Genomic DNA, 17,898 nt, shown 5'->3' on the forward strand with positions numbered 1-17,898 from the left:
GTGATGACTGAAAAGAGAGTCAGCTGTCCTGAAGACCAGCCTCTCCCTGACCCGATTTCTGGGGGGCGTTAGCTACCCACTGGTTCAGTTTATGTCAGGCTAGATACTCAACAGTTGCGCCTCCTCCCTGGATTTCTTGTCCCCATAGCCTGGCCCTGCATGCAGGGCAAAAGGGAAACACGATGATTCTACCGCAGGGCTATGTGAGCGGCTTTCGCTTTGTTCTTTAACAAGCTGGCAGGGCTCACCAACATCTGCCCGCCACCTTTGCCAAACCACATCAAGGAGCACATGAAGAAACAGAGCATCAGGTCTCCTGTTCACGGTACATCCCTCGAGCTTTGCAAGGATAGCTTCTCTTTCCTCCTCCTTCTCTGGTGAGGAATGTTGGAAAGGGCTGCAGAAACACGGCGTTTCCCTTCCACTTAGGCTGGTGGCTGGGGCACTGAATTAAGCAGACTTTGGGGTAAGCATTAATGCTTCCCAGGTCACATTAAATGGCCGTGACCAAAAGGTGGCTGTGTGAAGGCAAACCCAGGCCAGGATGGGGCCAAGAATATCTCCGAGACACAACCACGTGTGGCCCCAGGCCTTGACCTCGGGACCCCACATGAAGCGGCTTGAGGGTTGGGGCTTGCCTCTGGGAGCCAGCGTGGTATAGTGGTTAAGAGTGGTGGTTTGGAGTGGTGGACTGTGATCTGGAGAACCAGGTTTGATTCCCCACTCCTCCACGTGAGTGGCGGAGGCTCATCTGGTGAACTGGGTTTGTTTCCCCACTCCTACCCATGAAGCCAGCTGGGTGACCTTGGGCTAGTCACAGTTCTCTTATAACTCTCTCAGCCCCACCTACCTCCCAGGGTGCCTGTTGTGGGGAAGGTAAGGTGATTGTAAGCCGGTTTGAGTCTCCCTTAAGTGGTAGAGAAAGTCGGCATATAAAATCAACTCTTCTACTACTTCTTCTGGGACGCCTGCTGGGGAGAGAGGAGCCCCCGTGAAGCTCAGTGGCTGCAGCCCCAGTCGGTCGAGGGTCAAGCCCCACGGCTGCCCCTCCTGCCTCGGGGTCAGGCCTTTGGCCCTCCTCTTCCTCTACACAAAGCCAAAATATTCAGAGCTGCGTTTCCCCATCTTCATCGCAGGCACTCCTCACTCGTTGGCTGCCTGACTTGACTCCTGAGAAAAGCCTCTGGGCCAGGACCACCCACCACGCGGATCCTTCCATGGTTCTCACAGGGAGCTAATTAATTAACCGGGCTAATGAGGAGACTGGAACAAGCACCTCCAGAAACCACACGAGGGGAGCAGGCGGCCAAGAGAGGGTGCCTCCGCCTAACCTGATCTGCCCACGCCCAAAGTTACCATCAGGCGGGTTACCACCACTCTTGATTGCGGCTCTGAAACATGTCATTTAGAAGCTCGAAGATAACAGGTCGACCTTTCTCTGGCTCCGAGTTTGCGCTTCCGTGTACCCTGCAGTAATATCACATCCGAGAGACCGACCGCAAAAATATACGTCAGGCTGCTCCTTTTTCTATCCAGGCCTGATGGAAGAAAAAATAAATAACTCTGGAGGACAGACAACACACGTCAGCTTTGAGCCTACCATGTTGGTTCTATGCTAAACATAAAGTCTCAGGAGAAGCGAGCCGCCTCTCTCCTTCATGGACCTGATCTGACAGGTGTGCGCGGCCCCTCCCTTGGAGCAAGTGGGAGGAGATACCTTCCTCCGCTGATGGAGAACAGACATGAACAGGCTTCCTCGGAAGGAGGTGAGCTCTCCTTCCCTGGAGGTTTTTAAGCAGAGACTAGATGGCCGTCTGTCAGCAATGCTGATTCTATGACCTTAGGCAGATCATGAGAGGGCATCTTGGGCATCTTCTGGGCATGGAGTAGGGGTCACTGTGTGTGTGTGTATGTGAGAGGTAGTTGTGCATTTCCTGCATTGTGCAGGAGGTTGGACTAGATGACCCTGGTGGTCCCTGCCAACTATGATTCTATGAAAGAGGATGGCGAAGAAAGCAAGTCCATCCCATTGCCACTTGCAGGCTGGCAGTCGCTGGCATGGGAGCTGAAGCTCAGGGCTGATCCACTGAAACCCGGCTGAACTTACACCAGAAAGCCCTTGGCCCGTCATGGCTGCTGCGGCCTGAAAGGGAACCTCAAGCGTGCTGAAACCCAGAACCTTTTGAAGCCAACTGGGGCCTCAGCGGCTCCTCTATAAGGGCGACAGCTGTGCTTTCCTCCCTATGGGAGAGAGTGCCAAGCGGGAGGAGAAGAGTCCTTGAGGAGGGGGGTCATGCTCTTGAATTCACAGACTCCCTCCCCAGGCACAGGAAACTTAGAGGGCACAGGAAAGGGCAGGAAGGTCCTTTCTGAGAGGGCTCCCTGTTTCAGGAGAGCAAGGCTTTCCCCTCTGCATCCACCTGCCAGAAAGGTCAGCTCTCTGGCCTTCCCAGTGGAGAGAACAAAAAGAGAGGACAGAAAAGCATGATGGACCCGGACACCTTCCCCCCTCGGTGGGCTGACCCACTGGCCAAACTCATTTCCAACTGCTTGTATTTAACTTATTTATTGACTGGTCCAACAGTCACACGCACACAGAAGCCGGAACACGGACGGGGCCTGGCTTGTATTCGGCACGTCCTGGCGCATTTCCTGCAGGGAACGGCAGGCAGAACATGCTGAGAAGCGAGGAGGGCCCCGGGGAGAAAAACAAGCCAAAATTCAATGTCACTCCAAGAACAAGACTGAAGGGAGCAAATTTTTGTTTAAAAAAGGAGGGGGGAAGGTGTCGGAGGTCAACTACAACGCTCTTGCAACGGGGGAGGCGGAAGTACAAAGGAACGGCAGGATGGGCAGCACATCTGGTCTCTTCGGGGTGCTGCTCCGGGGAGGAGGCTCAGGGGATGGAGTTGAGGAGGTCCTTGAGGAAGCTGTCGGGGTCGCTGATTTCAGACAACAGCCCTGGAACCACAAGGGGTAAAGTCAGCCCAGAATGCCCAGTGGCTGGAAGCAGGACACCTCTTCTTCCCTCCCCACCTGGCTTGCCTTAGCGCTCTCGTTCTGTGCTTTAGCCTCCAGCCCAAAGTACAAGAGGAGAATTCTGGGCAACCCAAAGGCCCTTTGGCCCACGGCCACCTGCCCCCATTCCCTACCAGAGGTGGTGCTGGGCAAACTCTCCGGGCCTTGCAACAGAGAACAAAGCATCCCTCTAGCCCAGTCCCAGCACTGCTGCGACTTGACAGCCTTTTAGGTGGGGGCTGAAGAGAACCTTCTGCTTGCAAAGCAGAGGCTGGAGCTCCTCCCACCACTCCTCCCAGATGCATCAAGTCAGTGAGCCAAGGCGCATGCTTCAGCGGGCATCAGCACTAACCAGCTACGTCCAGAAATTCCGAAAAGGTCTCCACGGGCATGAACTCCTCCTGGAAGGTCTTGAGGGCCTTGTCTGCCGCCTCGTGGATGGGCATGTCGTTGTGACGGATGTACTCGGCCAGGGAGCAGGACCAGCCCCCCTCTGTGTTACTCGTAGGCACCTTCTGAGGGAAGGAGAAAGAAGGGTCACACTCGAGCTCCCTCGGAGAGGGTATTGAACTCACTCGCCAGCGTCTGGGAAACTTAATATAAAAAAACCCAAGAGCCAGGAATCTGTCCTTCTGCAAGAGCCAAACAGAGAGCAGGACCTGAGAGGGGATTTTCCCGTTCACATGACTACTGTCTGGTTTCATAGCTACGCTCCCCTTTGTGGACACTTTCATGCGCCCCGGTGCATGTGTGCATGGGGGGCTCCAGGGGCAAGCTCCTTACTTTGAACATGTTGTAAATCAGATCCACGAGGGCCCAGAAGAGGAGGCCTGAGCGATAGGCGGCGTAGTCCTTCACTGCTTTATCCGTTAGCCTGGAAGGAAGAGGAAAAGGAGTTCAAGCACCGGAATAAATGGCTTCTGGCTGCTGCCTACAGTCCTGCTGATGAATAACCTGGCTGTGATGAAGGCGAGAAGCCCATCAATAAAACATGTGGGGAAATAAATGCATATGCAAGAGGGCAGGAGCGCATGCTGCGGTTGGGATAGGCCCGGCTTTCTCACAGCAAAAGGGTTGAGAACTGACTGCAGGCACAACTGCAAGGATGTTGTGCAACACCAGCTCTGGCAAGGTTTGGAACACCTGCAGCCTCTCATTTCTCTGGTCACGATTTTAAAAAACCTCGCATGCTTCTAGACCTCAAGGCAAGTAACAACCGCTGCTGTGGCCCCACTGATCAGATTAATGGGAGTCCAGAGTTTTCTCCTCCTCCTCCTCTAACCTCCCTGAGAACCAGTGTGGTGTTGGACTAGGATCTGGGAGACATGGGGTTGAACCCCACGTGGTGACCTCGGGCCAGTAACTGTCTCTCAGCCTAACCAAACTCTCAGGGTTGTTGCAAGGATAAAATGAAGGCAAGAAGGCTGTGAGCCACTTTGGTTCCCCACCGGGAAGAAAAGTGGGGTATATGCGAAATAAATAAATCAATACGGGCAGAGCTCTGCCTCAAAACTCTCGCCACTTCTATCAGGATGCCGAGCCCTTCACAGTTCAAGACCTGCAGGCAGTCCCGGTAGGACACGGCTGCCTTGGGAAGCAAACCCACTTTCCCCAGAATTTAGGAGCAAGCGAGCCTCAAAGGCAGAGTCATTCCCCCGAGGAATGGCAGAAAGCCACAAAGCGATCGATAGCACAGTCTGCAGCCCCTCTGAAGGTGACCAGACCACTCCAGTGAGGTTATCGAGAGCTCGAGAGGAAGGCCTCCCACCACACAGCCGCTGCTGCCTGCTGACTCAGGCCAGCAGAGGTGGCCTCCAACGCTATGGGAGCCCCCCCCCCTTCCTTCTCCACTCAGCTAATCCAGAAGTGGCAATCAAATAATTTGGGGCGGGGAGGAAGGGAAGAGAGAAAATGTGAAGCCTGCAGCCATTTTGGCTCAGCGAGGTTGGGGTGTCAGGCAGCCACGGCGGAATCCAGGCCCAGAACAGGGTCACAGCAATTGGTGGCTGAAGCAGGGTGGGGGAGAGGCAGCCTGGGCCACTGCGACCAGCAACTTCTGTGCGAGGGAACGGGTTAGGGCCAGGCGGCCGGGATCACCCCCAGGTCCCTTCTGAGCCTCAGGAAGGCTCTGCGACCGGCCTGAGCCAAAAGCTCTGAGGTTGCTCTGAGGCAAAGAAGGTTTCTGGCTCATGCACGGTGAGTCCCAAAGACCAGCACCCCTCGGCCTACTGAGACCCTGCCGCATGCGGTTCTCTCCCTGACGTTCAGCCTCTTCTCCTCCCTAGCGACAATCCCCTCTGCTACTAACAAAGGCCTGAATACTGTTTGACCCTACAGATTAAACGCATGCTTATTTTATTCCCCCCACCCTAGTTTTAACCACTTTAATTTTAGGATATTATCAAGCATTCTAATTTTACCCACATTTAGGATTTGTTGGAATATTAATTAGTTATGCATCTTGATAATCCTGCCATTTTTAACCATTTTAATAGAAATCCATTTTGTGTTTGTTTTAATCCCATACTATTTAACGATGCAAATTTGCTTTATTTGATGATCTATGACTGCAAATAAATTATTGATTGATTGATACTAACAAAGGGAAAATCTAATGCAGCGGCAGCTCGGCTCTCAGGCCGACTCCCCACCTGGCCCCCAGGGCAGGAGCGTAACCCTATGGCGACAAAAGGGAGGCAGGTGCTGGGCTCACCTGCTCGCCCCCCCTGGCGACACCACCCGGGCCTGGGAGACCACCAGCAGCCTCCTGAGGATGTCGATGCACATGGCTTTCCACTTCTCCGGGGGCAGGATATGCAGTGCCAGCACTGTGTAGTAATGTGGCCCGTCCACCTCGAAGGCACTCTCCACCCACTTCTCCTTCGGCTGCTCCAGGAAGCTCTGCAGGTTCTTTTCTTCACGGGAGGTGGCCCGCGTCCTGGAAGGCAGTTCACACGATCCAATGGCATCTTTTCCACCGTGCACACATACAGCAACAACGCTTATGACTGACACTTGGGCTGAGACTAAACGAATTTCTGTCTAGACATTAGGAAGAATTTTCTAACAGTCAGAGCGGTTCCTCAATGGAACAACAGGCTTCCTCGGAAGGTGGTGAGCACTCCTTCCCTGGAGGTTTTTAAGCAGAGGCTAGATGGCCATCTGTCAGCAATGCTGATTCTACGACCTTGGGCAGATAATGAGAGGGAGGGCATCTTGGCTTGGCCATCTTCTGGGCATGGAGTAGGGGTCACTGGGGTGTATGTGTGGGGGAGGTAGTTGTGAATTTCCTGCATTGTGCAGGGGGTTGGACTAGATGACCCTGGTGTTCCCTTCCAACTCTATGAGCCATCCCCGCAAGCCCCGAGAAAGGCAGCTGAGAGAAAGCCCAGGGTACTGACGTGTTGAGGACGTAAAGCACCGTGTGAATGATGTAGGGGATGAGGTGGACGTTGCTCTCCCGTCCCCCGCCGCCCGTGTCCACGCTGAACGACTGCTCCATGGCGAACCGCAGGAAGAGCAGCTTGGTGTCGTGGACGTTGAGCTGGTAGGTCGGCTCCCGCTGGCCGGTGCACTCCTGCAGGTACGTGTTGTGCCTGCGGGGGGGGGGGGGAGAGCCCCCGGGTGAGAACGCAGATCAGACGCCTGATCCAGGGCACGGATCCCCACTGCCAGGAACGCACGGAAAAGCTGGCCTCGGGAAGGTTCAGAAACGGGTGAGACCGTCTAATGGCAGGGCAGCAGGATCTCAGGCACAAGGCCCACTTCCAGACTGCCACCTCCCCCCACTGTACCTGGGAGACCTGGGGGAGCATGCCGCCCCTGCCCCAGAAAAGCGCCTTGAGGGTGCCAAAGGGCAACACCCTCACCCACCTGGCTAAGCAGGTAGCAAAAGCCGATTCCGGAACGTGGGGGCCCCACACTGGTAGAAGCCCATTGCATTTGGTGTTGGCGTTCTGCAGGGCGGCGCTTTCCCATTCCTCACGCCCACGTGCCAACCTACATTGAGAAAGGACAGTCAGGCCCCCTCATGAAAACTGACATTTGCCCACGGCCCTGGAGGAGGCCTGCAGGTCTGGCTTGCTCCAGTGGGTCCCCACGGAGGACACAGGTGGAAAAGGTGGTCTGGTGGCCTTCCACTCAAGCTGATCAGGCTGGCCAGCTGGTACCCATTCCTGTGTCCCTGGACTGAATAAGATGGGACTTGGGGGGTTGGGGGGTTGGATCAAAGCGTGCCTCTCCCTCACCCTCATGAGGTCCCACTCTCTCTCTCCCCCAGCCCACACACACCAATTTTCAACAGGGGGTCATAATGCTGACCTACCCCACAAGAACTTTATCAGGATCACAAGCTATGGTATGCTTCACACACTGAAAGCACTATACCAATGCCAAGCACAGTCCTTTGGTTGTTAACAAAGCCGTAACAGATAACAAATGGGAGAAAAGGACTCTCTGCTGCATAAGACTGGGTACACCGCGCCACCACGCCCAGGGTCTGCCAACCTACGAAGGCGGCGTGCCAGGAGCCCCACCCACAAAGCCTGTGGGCGTGCCCGACCTCACCTCACGGCGGCCAGGTGGCAGTCGTAGTGGACAATGTTGAAGTGGGAGACGGTGCTGTAGCCCTGCTGCTTCCGAGGCTTGTTTTCAAACTCCTCCAAGGCCACCCGCTTGGTGAAGGTGTAAATGCCCAGGACCTTGGTGGGCTGCAATGAGAACAGAGAGGCCATGCTCCAGGGCCGGCTGGGCCTTCCTGCTCCAGCTGCTGGGTCTGCTCTTCCACCCATCCGGGGTGTGAAAAAGGGAGGGCAGCAACAGCTGCTGCTCATTTGCAGCTCCTGGCCTTGAAAGAGCCCCCCCCCCCCCCCGTCACCTAAAGACAGCACCCTGTTTTCCTGTTGGGTGGAAGTGCTGCCAGGGCTGGCCAGAAACATCTCTCTCCCCCCCCCCCCCCGATGCCTACCTGGAACTTGTAGCCCTCCCGGCAGATGCAGCAGGTCAAGCCGGGCTCTTCGATCAGCTCCTCCATCTGCTTCAGGAGCGCTGTCTTCGTCACCACTTGGCCTTTCTCGTTGGTCTGAAAAAACCACATACATGAACACATGAAGCTGCCTTGTACTGAATCAGGCCCCCTTGGTCCTTCGAAGACAGTACTGTCTACTCAGACCAGCAGTGGCTCTCCAGGGTCTCAGGCAGAGAGGTCTTTCACATCACCTACCTGCCTAGTCCCTTTAACAGGAGATGCCGGGGATTGAACCGGGGACCTTCTGGGCCACAGCCTCTCCACATAGCCAGTGGGGAGGAGATGAGAAGGGGGAGGGGAGAACATCTGCTGCAGAACCTCTGGAAACGTCTAGCAGGAGGAAAGTGCTCCTGCCCTGACAGTTGCCTGAATCCCCCATGCCCTTCCTTTGCAAGGGCCGCCCCGCTCCACCCCCAGCCCGCCCCCGGCTGCCCTCACCGTCATGCCCAGCGTGCCAAGGGCCTTTTGCCGCATCGCCATGGCCATGCGCTTCTTCTCCGCCCGAGTCTCCCTCCGGGCAGCGTCGATCTTCTTGTTCACTTCCGGGTGCTCCCGCAGTGCCTCCAGCAAGTTCTCGGCCAACGTCCCGATCCCTTCGTCGCTGGACACCTGCTCCAGTTTGTGCAGGTTCGTGATGGAGTCTGTCCCGATCAGCACCTGTGGGGGAAAGCCCACGCTCACGGATCCGGCATGGAAAGGCTTCCACCGAGCAGGAGAGGGAGAATGAGCGAGCGACACCCTCCCTGCCCGAAAAAAGCAGCCTTTCAACCCCCTGGCCACTTACCAGAGGCTCCGCCCTCTAACTGGCCAGAGCAAAGGGCTCTTTAAACCCTCCCGCCCCAATCTGACCGGCAACAGTCCTCGGCAGAGCCTGACCCCCCTCCAATGCAACTCAGCTGCTCGTGCTCATTCGCGAGTGTGAGCAACTGAAGTGCACCAGTGGCAGCCCCTACAAGAGCCCCCCCTGGGTAGGGGCCGGGTGGGGACAGCCCTTTGCCCCGGCTCAGGCTCAGAAGGCAGCTGAGCGCATGACGGGCTGGTGCTGGGGAGGGGTTCTGATCAGACTGGTCTGCTGTGAAGGCACCGCACAGGCAGTATCCGAAAGTAAGAAGGGGTGGAAGGAAAAGACACCCCCCCTTCACCTGTGTGGCCGGGTGCTGCGTGGCCAGGCCCCGTAGGAGCCTCAGGATGAAAGGCAGGGCCGGCCGAGACAAGAACTTCTTCCAGACGTCGGCGTCCAAACTGCGCAGGAAAGACGGAGAGGTTACAGCAACAAAAAGGCAGCCCCCCCCCCCCGAATTCATGCAGCGAGTCTTCTGACCGGCAGCAGCACCCCCCAATGGAACACTTCTCTTGGAGAAAAGGCTAGACTCAAAAAGTGGGGGCGGGGGCGGGGAGAGACGCTCCCTCGCTTCAGCAGGAAGCAACCGCTAAAGGCCTTTACCAGCACCCGAGAGCCTCCAGCTGGAGCTGGCGGGGACAGTGACGGAGAAGAGCTTCTCCCCCGCCTGCGAAAGATGCTCCCTGCCGCTAAGCTCAGGCGAACCCGGCATGCAGGCACCTGTGGGACCTTGTGGGCATAGGCGTCCAGGACTCTCAACACCGGAGGTTCCAAAGGCTGGACTCCTCCCCCCCCCCTTTTGCCTCCAAGGGCCCAGGGTCTCCCGTTTGCCCACGACCCAGTCCCAAAGGTCAATCTCCCTTAACGCCCCCCTCCCAGGGCAACACAAGGGCCCCCCTCACTTCTTGGCGCTGGGGATGTGCTTCTTCATGTAGTCCAGGGCGCTCTGCGTGATCCCCCTCTGGAGGATGAGGTCTTTCAGCAGGTGCCCGTTGCTGTTGTTCTTGATGCCAGCAGCGATTTTGCAGAAGCAGTCCAGGAAGACCTTGTCGTCCCCACTGTGCTCCTCGTCATACCTGAGGAAGAAGGGAGGCCGGCCCACTCACCACTCGCTCGCTCACTCACTCACCGTGGGGCTTTAACTCAACAGAAATACCAAAAGATGGCTTTTACCTTGAATCTCACCCATTCCCCCCACCCATTATTTGTGCTTCAAGGCAACTCACAGTCTGTTTGCTAAAGAAGTCACAGAAGCTGCATCATTGCAGATAATTATTTCATATGGGGCCATGGCTCAGTGGTAGAGCATCAGCTTGGCATGCAGACGGTCCCAGGTTCAATCCCCGGCATCTCCAGTTAAAAGGGACTAGGCAAGTAGGTGATGTGAAAGACCTCCTCTGCCTGAGACCCTGGAGAGCCCACATACACAGCCCAGCTCTCACCAAGTGTCCAAATTCTCCAGAAGGCAAGTTCAGCCCTGAATTTCGGACACACAGAACCTGGGTGCTGAGAGACATGTCTTGTGTGTATCCTCCCCCTCCCCAATCTCCCTTACACACAAACCCTCCCAGTGGGGGTTTATTAAGAGGTGCCCTTTGCTGGCGTAAAATCCCAGCTGGCGCACTTGGTCAGCCTTCCAGGCTGTCACCTACTTGTCAAAGTTGCAGTAGGGCTTAAAGCGGTCCACCAGGATCTGCATCTTCTCTGTTTCTCCAAAGGACAGGTAGGGGATGATGCGCAGGAGGCCCTGGAGGACGCTGGGGTTGGAGCGGACAAAGGTGCTGTTGATCTGGTCCAGCAGCATGACCAGCTGGTCCTTGTCGCCTGTCAGGAGGAGGTTGCCCTGCGGAGGAGAGACAGAGAGAGAGAAGCCCCCGGGTGCATTCAGACGAGGCCTCCACCTTCGGCATCTCCCTCCATCCTGAGCTACCCTCCTTCTCTGCTCTGTCTCTTCCCCTCCACCCTGTTCTCTCCAGCAAACTATTATGCGCCCCTCCCCACCAAACCTCTCCAGGAACCTCCCTTCTTCCATACCCTGCCACCCAGCACAAAAGCCTCCCTTATTCTTTGGGCTTCTCATTCAGACATCCAACAGTAAGCCTTCTGTGGTCTGTACTCCGGGTTTAGAGGACTGCCTGTTTTCTCTGTTTCTTGGTATCCTTGTTCAGCCCAATGCTTGTACAGACCATGTGTACTCTTTTAATTGTTGATTAAACTTTCTTGTATTTTGAATGCTCAGAGCTTGATCTCTGTACCTGCTGCATGCCTATTCAGTCCCACTTTCCAAAGATGGGTAAAGGGGAGGGGGCGATTCCCCCAGGAGAGAGGGAGAGAGCTGCCTCGGTGGGTCTAGACCCAGCACAGCCGCAGGACTTTCCTGAGCTCCTGGCCCAAAGAGGGAACAGGGCTTGCGCGGCTGTTTCCTTTGCAACTACTACTGCCTGTTCCTCACCCTGCTGTTTTGACCCTGAATTTAAATATAACAAAAACACAAACACATTTGCAAAGCTCTGGGTTGGTCAGACCCTGCATGAGTCACTGTTCTGAGCGTGCCTCCCGACTGCAAGGAGGCAAGCCAGAAGTGATCACTCTTGGCAGAGAAGCGGAGCAGTGTTCTGCTTTGCTGCTGTGCAACTGGGTTGCCTGGGCCAGAATCACACCAACATCCCAACGGCTGACTGGAAAGCGGCCAAGGCCAGAGCCATGATTCATGCAGAGATGTAACAGGCCTCCTCCTCTGTGGGTACTTTCCCAGACTAATTACTTCATCCATTTATTTTGAGCGCACACAGAGGAATAAGCAGCAGCCTTCTGGCATCGAGAAAAGAGCCCTCCCTGCTCCTTCCCAGGGGGGCACTCCAGCAGGGGAACGCCCGACTTCCTGTGTCTGCCATTAATGCCTGGCAGGGTCAGAGCTACAGGCCCAAAGGCAGGCTCCAGCACTCAGCTATTAATGAGTCCGGTGGGGGCAGGAGGGGGCCTGGTAATGGGTGAGAAGATACTGGTACAACCAGGGTAATAACTCAGGCTGGAGCCTCGTAGGAAAAGAGACTAACAACTGCAGGCTACTTTTGACTTGAGTTCTCACTGGACTCAGGGCTGCAGGCCTTTTGGCTGCAGGTGAGGGGCTCGTGAGAAAGAATGCTCCCCTGTGCAGAAGGAAATCCCATGTCCCCAGAAAACTAGCATGCCAGGGAGAAGGATCCTAGCTGACCCTTCTCTCTGGCACGTGATTAGCCTAGGCAGAGGGAAATTTTGCAGTATGGAAAAGAATTCAGTCCTGCAAGAGTCCATGTGCACGCGGGAAGCAGGACAATCCTGGAAGCTGAAATGGGATGATGACAGCCAAGTGGTGGTGGTCCCACCAGCAAGGATGGTGGCAGCTAATGATCCTGGAGATCCACCTGGGAAAGGGGGAGCATCCCTTATCCTTCTGGACCGCAACACGCTCATGCTAGCAATGGGTCCCCAACCTCTTTTGAGCTTCCCTCCAGCCTGCCTTGGCCCTCCCCCCAGGCCGGCTCCAGGTGCCTCTAAGAGGCGTGAACAGATGTCTTATTGATAGAGCATCAACCGCACAGACAGGTGCAAAACTCAAGAGCCACCCAGGAGCTCCATGGCTAAAACAGATTGAGGGGAGCAGTACAGAGGGTGGGGGAAGGAGAGACCAGGCTAGGAAAGAAGAAAAACAGTGCTGCGCTTACCTGTAACTTGTTCGTCGAGTGGTCTTCTGTGCAGGCACACATGGAAACTGCGCATGCTAGACTGCGCATGCGCAGTTCCCATGTGGGACTGCTCAGAAGCCATGAAGACGAACTGGGCCCCACTTCTCCCTAGACAATAAACTGGTCCCCAAGACAAAAGGGGTGCATCCCTGAAAAGAGACGGACCACCGCCGTCACTGCCCCCACCTTGTCCTCGCTCAGGGGCTCTGCGTTGGACTCGTCCAAGATTATCTCCATGATGCTGAGCACCTGCTCGGCTACGGCTGCCCCGCCGCTGTCTTTGCTTTCCTGCTCGGCCACCAAAGCCTGCAGAGAATTTATTTGTTTGTTTGTTTAAACTTAGAACCCGCCCACCCCAGCAAAAGCTGGGCTCAGGGCGGATCACATAAATATAAATTATACCATAAGACACACAAAAAACGTTAAAACAATGGATTAAAAACAGCCCCATAAAATCAATAACTAAGCAATAACGTGTTTCCAGGTGGCGCATTTGTGACATATCGACCACAGCAGGTCCTGCCGTAGTCCAAGCCCCCATAAGATAGGAAAAATTCAAAGGGGAGTGGGTGGGCAGGGTAGGGAGGCCAACACTGATGGAAAGACGCCGTAGCTGGCCTCAACCACAGGCCTGGTGGAACGGCTCTCTCTTGCTGGCCCTGTGGAACTCCTTAAGGCTCCGCAGGGCCCTGGTCTCATTGGAGGCAAGAGAATGGCTACTGCGGCAATCCCCAGCCTCCTGGCGGCTGGTCCAGGCACAATTTGGGGGCACAAGGCGTGGCAATGACAGAGCTCCGCTGCGTGAGGAGACCTCCCCGGCAGCCCCGCTCCCTCCTCACCAGGTTTAGCGTTCCCAGCATGACGTTGAGCGTGTTCATCTCCAGCTTGACCAGCTGCTGACGGTTCACTTTGACCTTGACGCAGTAGCTGAAGAGCTTCAGCAGCACCTGGGAGGGGGGAGAGGGGAGAGCTAACCGCAGCCGCAGGGCGGAGACCACCACCCTCTCAGGGGTACTGCTTCCTTTCCTGTTCATGCACAGGGCATCCAAGCTTCAAACCAGTCTGCCAGTACGTAGAGAAAAGGCCCCCTCCTCGCATCACATTTTTATCCCGCCCTTTCTGCAAGGAGCTCAAGCAGTGTATGTTGTTCCCCCCAACCTCCTCATTTTATTCTTACAACAACCCAGTGAGGTAGGCCAGGCTAAAAGAAACTGTTCTAAAGTCACCCCCTGCTTCGTCGCTCTCTGGTGTTAGTGCTTGACCCTCCCAGTGACGCCACGCTGGCTGATGTTAATAGAACAGCTGGCAAGTTAGGTGTCACCAGAGGGCCAATCAAATGCCAGTCTCCTCCCTCCACCCCACGAGAGGACTGGCCTTCAGCCTGCCCCCTAAGCAGCTTCTGCCCTCTCGGCCCCACTGTCAGGCCTGCTAAGGATGAGCTGGGTCATAGGCGCTCTTACTTAGCAGCTGGAAGGAAGAGGGACCTGCTGACGGGGGCAGCTTTTCTCTCCCCTTCCCCATGCAGACCTGGCTGAAATCCCCTCTTCCACCAGCTATTCCAGGGACAGGATCTCTGCCCAGCATCTTGCCAGCCCTCCACCCCACTCCCTCCATTTTTCTTCTCTTTGAAGCAAGCAAACAAGAGAGAAAACGGTGTGGGGCTTTCTTGCTGACACTAACCCAGAAAGCTGCCATGCCAGACAGTGCAAAACAGGCAGCCTATGCTTTGTGCAGCCAGTCGGCAAGCAAAGGCCCAGCCCAACCGATGGTAGCCGAGGACCCCAGGGGCTTTCTAAGGAAGAATGTATGCGAGACCCCTGTCCAGCCGCCAGTTCTTCTATTAGTTCGAGCCTCTGTGAAAGGCGGACGACAGGCAGGCCGGTTCTGCAACCTGGAGCCTACCAAACGCTGCCCGGACCACCCTCCGACCCCGTGACCCAGAAGAGCGGGAGGGGGACTCACCGTCAGGAGGTGGCGGCCCTGCTTGAAATCCCGGATGCCTGTCAGGCGGTTCAGCATGCATCCCAGCCCCCCACACTGGGCCATCACCCCCGCCATTTTGTACACCTCTTCCTCATCCTCCTCTTCATCTGTGGAAAAGAAAGAGGCTGACAGGAGAGAGGCAACGGCATCAACAGAGCTGAGAAGAAACCGTGCCCGTCAGCCACTGGGGGGGTGGGGGGCCCGGGAGGTCAGGCGTCCCCTTCCCGATGGAGCCACTGAACCGGGGGGGGGGGTCCCCTGCCTTTCTGAGCCTGTGGGTGCTTTTGCTTTCTGAGCCTGTGGGCGTGGCCAAAAAATAGCCACAGTGGGAGGCGGAGCCAATCACACACAAGCGCAGGGCAGGAGAGGAGTGAATTTTTAAAATAATCTGGGAAAGAGAAGTCAGGGAGATGATACAACCAACATGAAGCTGCTGTTGAAACATTTATTTTAATCTGCACAGCCAATCAGAGCTCCAGTGTGGCGTAATGGTTAAGAACGGTGGTTTGGAGCAGTGGAGTCTAATCTGGAGAACCGGGTTCGATTCCCCACTCCTCCACATGAGTGGCGGAGGCTAATCTGGTGAACCGGGTTGGTTTCCCCACTCCTACACATGAAGCCAGCTGGGTGACTTTGGGCTAGTCACAGCTCTGTTAGAGCTCTCTCAGCCCCACCTACCTCACAGGGTGTCTGTTGTGGGGAGGGGAAAGGAAGGCGATTGTAAGCCAGTTTGAGTCTCCCTTAAGTGGTAGAGGAAGTCGGCAAATAAAAACCAACTCTTCTCCTTCTTCTCCAGCGGCCAATCAGAAGTCCTACTGGGCAGGAGCCCCACCTGGCCCCACCCAGTTTCCAAAAGCACTTGGCAGGCGCCACAGTGCCCCTGGGCCCCACATGGGGGACCCCTGCATTAAAGGCTCTGGGCAGACAGCTCCCATCATGGGCTCTGCTGGCTATCTTACTCAGCTAGGGGGGAGAGGCTGGCTGACAATGTGCCAAGTGGTGCCTTGTGAGTGAGCTAAGCCAGATCATCAGAAGAGGCCTGCTGGATCAGACCAGCCAGCCCTCTGAGTCCAGCTGTCCCACATGGGGGCCAACCAGTTACCCTGGAGGTCCGACAAGCAGAGCACGGAGGCCGAGGCCTTCTCCCGATGCTGCTCCTAGCCCTGGTTTACTGCCTCTGAACATGGCGGTTCCCTTTAGTCACCACGGCTAGTAGCCATTGATTCACCGAGTCCCCATTCTGCTAACCACAGGCAGGCTCGGGCACGTGGCCCGTCTGCCCAGCAACTCTGTGGCAACGAGACAAGATCATTACAGCCTCCAGCCCACAGCGACATCCCGGGCTGAAGGACAGACCAAAACCTTCTCTCCGGCGTACCTGTTGTGGAATCCAGCGACTCAATGAACTCCTCCGTCGCATCTCCCAGCAGCCCTCGCATCCGGTAAATAATCCGCATGGGCTCTCCCTGAGAAGCACACAGAAGGAACAAGGTGGGCTCTCCGCTGCAGGTGGGGAAGGAGGCACAGCTGCCTCAAAGCAGGTCCGAGCTCCACGGCAATACAGGTGACTTCAGAGGCACGGGGCTGCTTTGAACAATACCTCTACGGGGTTTGTTCTAACCCCCACTTACAACTTTTGGACTACCAAGTCTGAGATATGACGATGCTTCCTACGCTGCCAAATTTCCCCACCTGCTCAGAACTGGACAACTCCGGATTGAAACAAGATCTTTCAGCAGCAGGCTTGGGACCAGACCTTGGAGGGGCCTGGGGCCCTGAAGGCATCCGTCCCCGCTCTGCAGCTGCTCCAATGTAGCACAACCCAGTTCCTGGGACATTTCACTGAGCAGCATCTTCTGCCTTTTGAAGTACAAAGCCCCCTCAAAACCATACACGCAGAGCATTCAGGACAGGACTGGGTATAAGCTCTCAAACATACAGAATAGGGCGATATGCTAATGAGACTGGCACTCGAGAGGGGGAGAGGGAGAAGGAAAAAAGAGAGATGTCTTCGACTGATGAGAAGACGGGGGGGGGAGAGAGAATGACAGTTTAATAGGCTTTTAAGTAAAATGGGGTATTAGGAAAATGCCTAAGCAGGGTAAGGGCTTGCTACAACTTTCCCTACAGGAAGGGTGTTAGTTTCATGGCAGGAGCTCTGGCTGTTTGTCTGGCTGTCTTTTTCTCCCTAAATTTTTCCATTTTAATACTGTTTAAGTCTGAATACAGAGCAGAAAAGAAAGTGAATGCGTGTGGGGGAGGAGAGGAAATCCTAGCTTTGGGAGAAGAAGAAGAGCCCATTTGGGGGAAGTGGGAAGACAGAACAGGGGACCTGTCAGACAGTCCGTTGCTAAGCCAAACGTGGAATAAGCAGCGCTTACTGTCACAGCAGATTCTGAAAGCCCCCAGGAAACCCGGAGGGGGGGGGGACGGCTCAAAGGCCGCGCGAGAGACCCGCAATTAACACTACGGGGAGCTCTGGTAAAATGGCAGATGAACAAAGAGAAAGCCAGAGAGAGAGAGAAGCCAGACAAAGCAACCCACGGGCTGCTTCTTGTGCGCCTGTCTATCTCCCAGGGAACCGAAGGAGCTCCGGAGCAGAGGGAGGCAGATGAAAGCGGGTTTGCTGACAGTCATGCCGGGGGACTCCCCGAGGCTGCTGTCAAAAGCTGCAGTGCAGGCGGGGATGGGGAGCCGGGCCGGAATTCAACAGGCAGCCGAGCACAGCCTGCAGATCCGGCCCAGCCCCGGGCCCTTCCCAAGTGCCTCGGCCCAAAGGAATGGCCAGTGGCTCGAGGGACCTTGTGATGGAGCAGGGAGGAAGGAGCGCGGGCAGGCGGGCCAGGCCAGCTAGAGGCCTCTTCCTGATCGCCCCCTTTTCTTGTCCACAGCTGGGCTGTTTGCTGAGGATTTGAACGCAAGCTTGGGGATCTCCCTCTGCAGTGAAGTGTGGGGCATGTGCGTACATGCACGACCACACGTAAACAAAATGCCATTCCCAACGCCAACACTGATGCGGGCCTCCTGCCAGGGCCTCGGGTCTTGGCTGACGGGACTGGCTCTTTTGCGGGAGAGGTCCTCGTGTGACAAGAGCTGGCACGGACTGCTCCCTTGTTCTGGAAGCCCTGTCCCCGAACAGGGTGGCATAAACCACACACAAAGTCCCTGCCACGAGGAGCACACCTGCTTCAACCTTGACTCTGTAACAGGGGCCGGATGCATATCAGCATAACAACAGACATTTTTACCCATTCATGCAATCACGTTTAATCCATCTATTATATCAGCACACACTTGGAGATGGA

At 55.8% G+C, this 17,898-nt stretch overlaps 1 protein-coding gene across 1 annotated transcript in view; it reads right to left on the reverse strand.

The window, feature by feature from the left end:
• Nucleotides 1-2,856: 2,856 nt before the first annotated feature.
• The window catches only part of UBR4 (ubiquitin protein ligase E3 component n-recognin 4), a 93,095-nt gene continuing 78,053 nt past the window's right edge, over nucleotides 2,857-17,898 (reverse strand). The window contains exons 91-106 of the mRNA XM_056865475.1: nucleotides 15,972-16,059; nucleotides 14,573-14,700; nucleotides 13,450-13,557; nucleotides 12,797-12,916; nucleotides 10,538-10,728; nucleotides 9,788-9,961; nucleotides 9,187-9,286; nucleotides 8,483-8,701; nucleotides 7,985-8,098; nucleotides 7,585-7,727; nucleotides 6,892-7,017; nucleotides 6,420-6,614; nucleotides 5,732-5,956; nucleotides 3,802-3,892; nucleotides 3,371-3,533; nucleotides 2,857-2,961 (exon numbers count right to left, since the gene is read on the reverse strand). Coding sequence (XP_056721453.1) covers nucleotides 2,897-2,961; nucleotides 3,371-3,533; nucleotides 3,802-3,892; nucleotides 5,732-5,956; nucleotides 6,420-6,614; nucleotides 6,892-7,017; nucleotides 7,585-7,727; nucleotides 7,985-8,098; nucleotides 8,483-8,701; nucleotides 9,187-9,286; nucleotides 9,788-9,961; nucleotides 10,538-10,728; nucleotides 12,797-12,916; nucleotides 13,450-13,557; nucleotides 14,573-14,700; nucleotides 15,972-16,059 — 2,250 coding nt within the window. The 3' untranslated portion in view covers nucleotides 2,857-2,896. The remainder of the gene's footprint in view (nucleotides 2,962-3,370; nucleotides 3,534-3,801; nucleotides 3,893-5,731; nucleotides 5,957-6,419; nucleotides 6,615-6,891; nucleotides 7,018-7,584; nucleotides 7,728-7,984; nucleotides 8,099-8,482; nucleotides 8,702-9,186; nucleotides 9,287-9,787; nucleotides 9,962-10,537; nucleotides 10,729-12,796; nucleotides 12,917-13,449; nucleotides 13,558-14,572; nucleotides 14,701-15,971; nucleotides 16,060-17,898) is intronic.

This window comes from Euleptes europaea, chromosome 19, assembly GCF_029931775.1.
Source record: "Euleptes europaea isolate rEulEur1 chromosome 19, rEulEur1.hap1, whole genome shotgun sequence".
Taxonomy (NCBI): Eukaryota; Metazoa; Chordata; class Lepidosauria; order Squamata; family Sphaerodactylidae; genus Euleptes; species Euleptes europaea.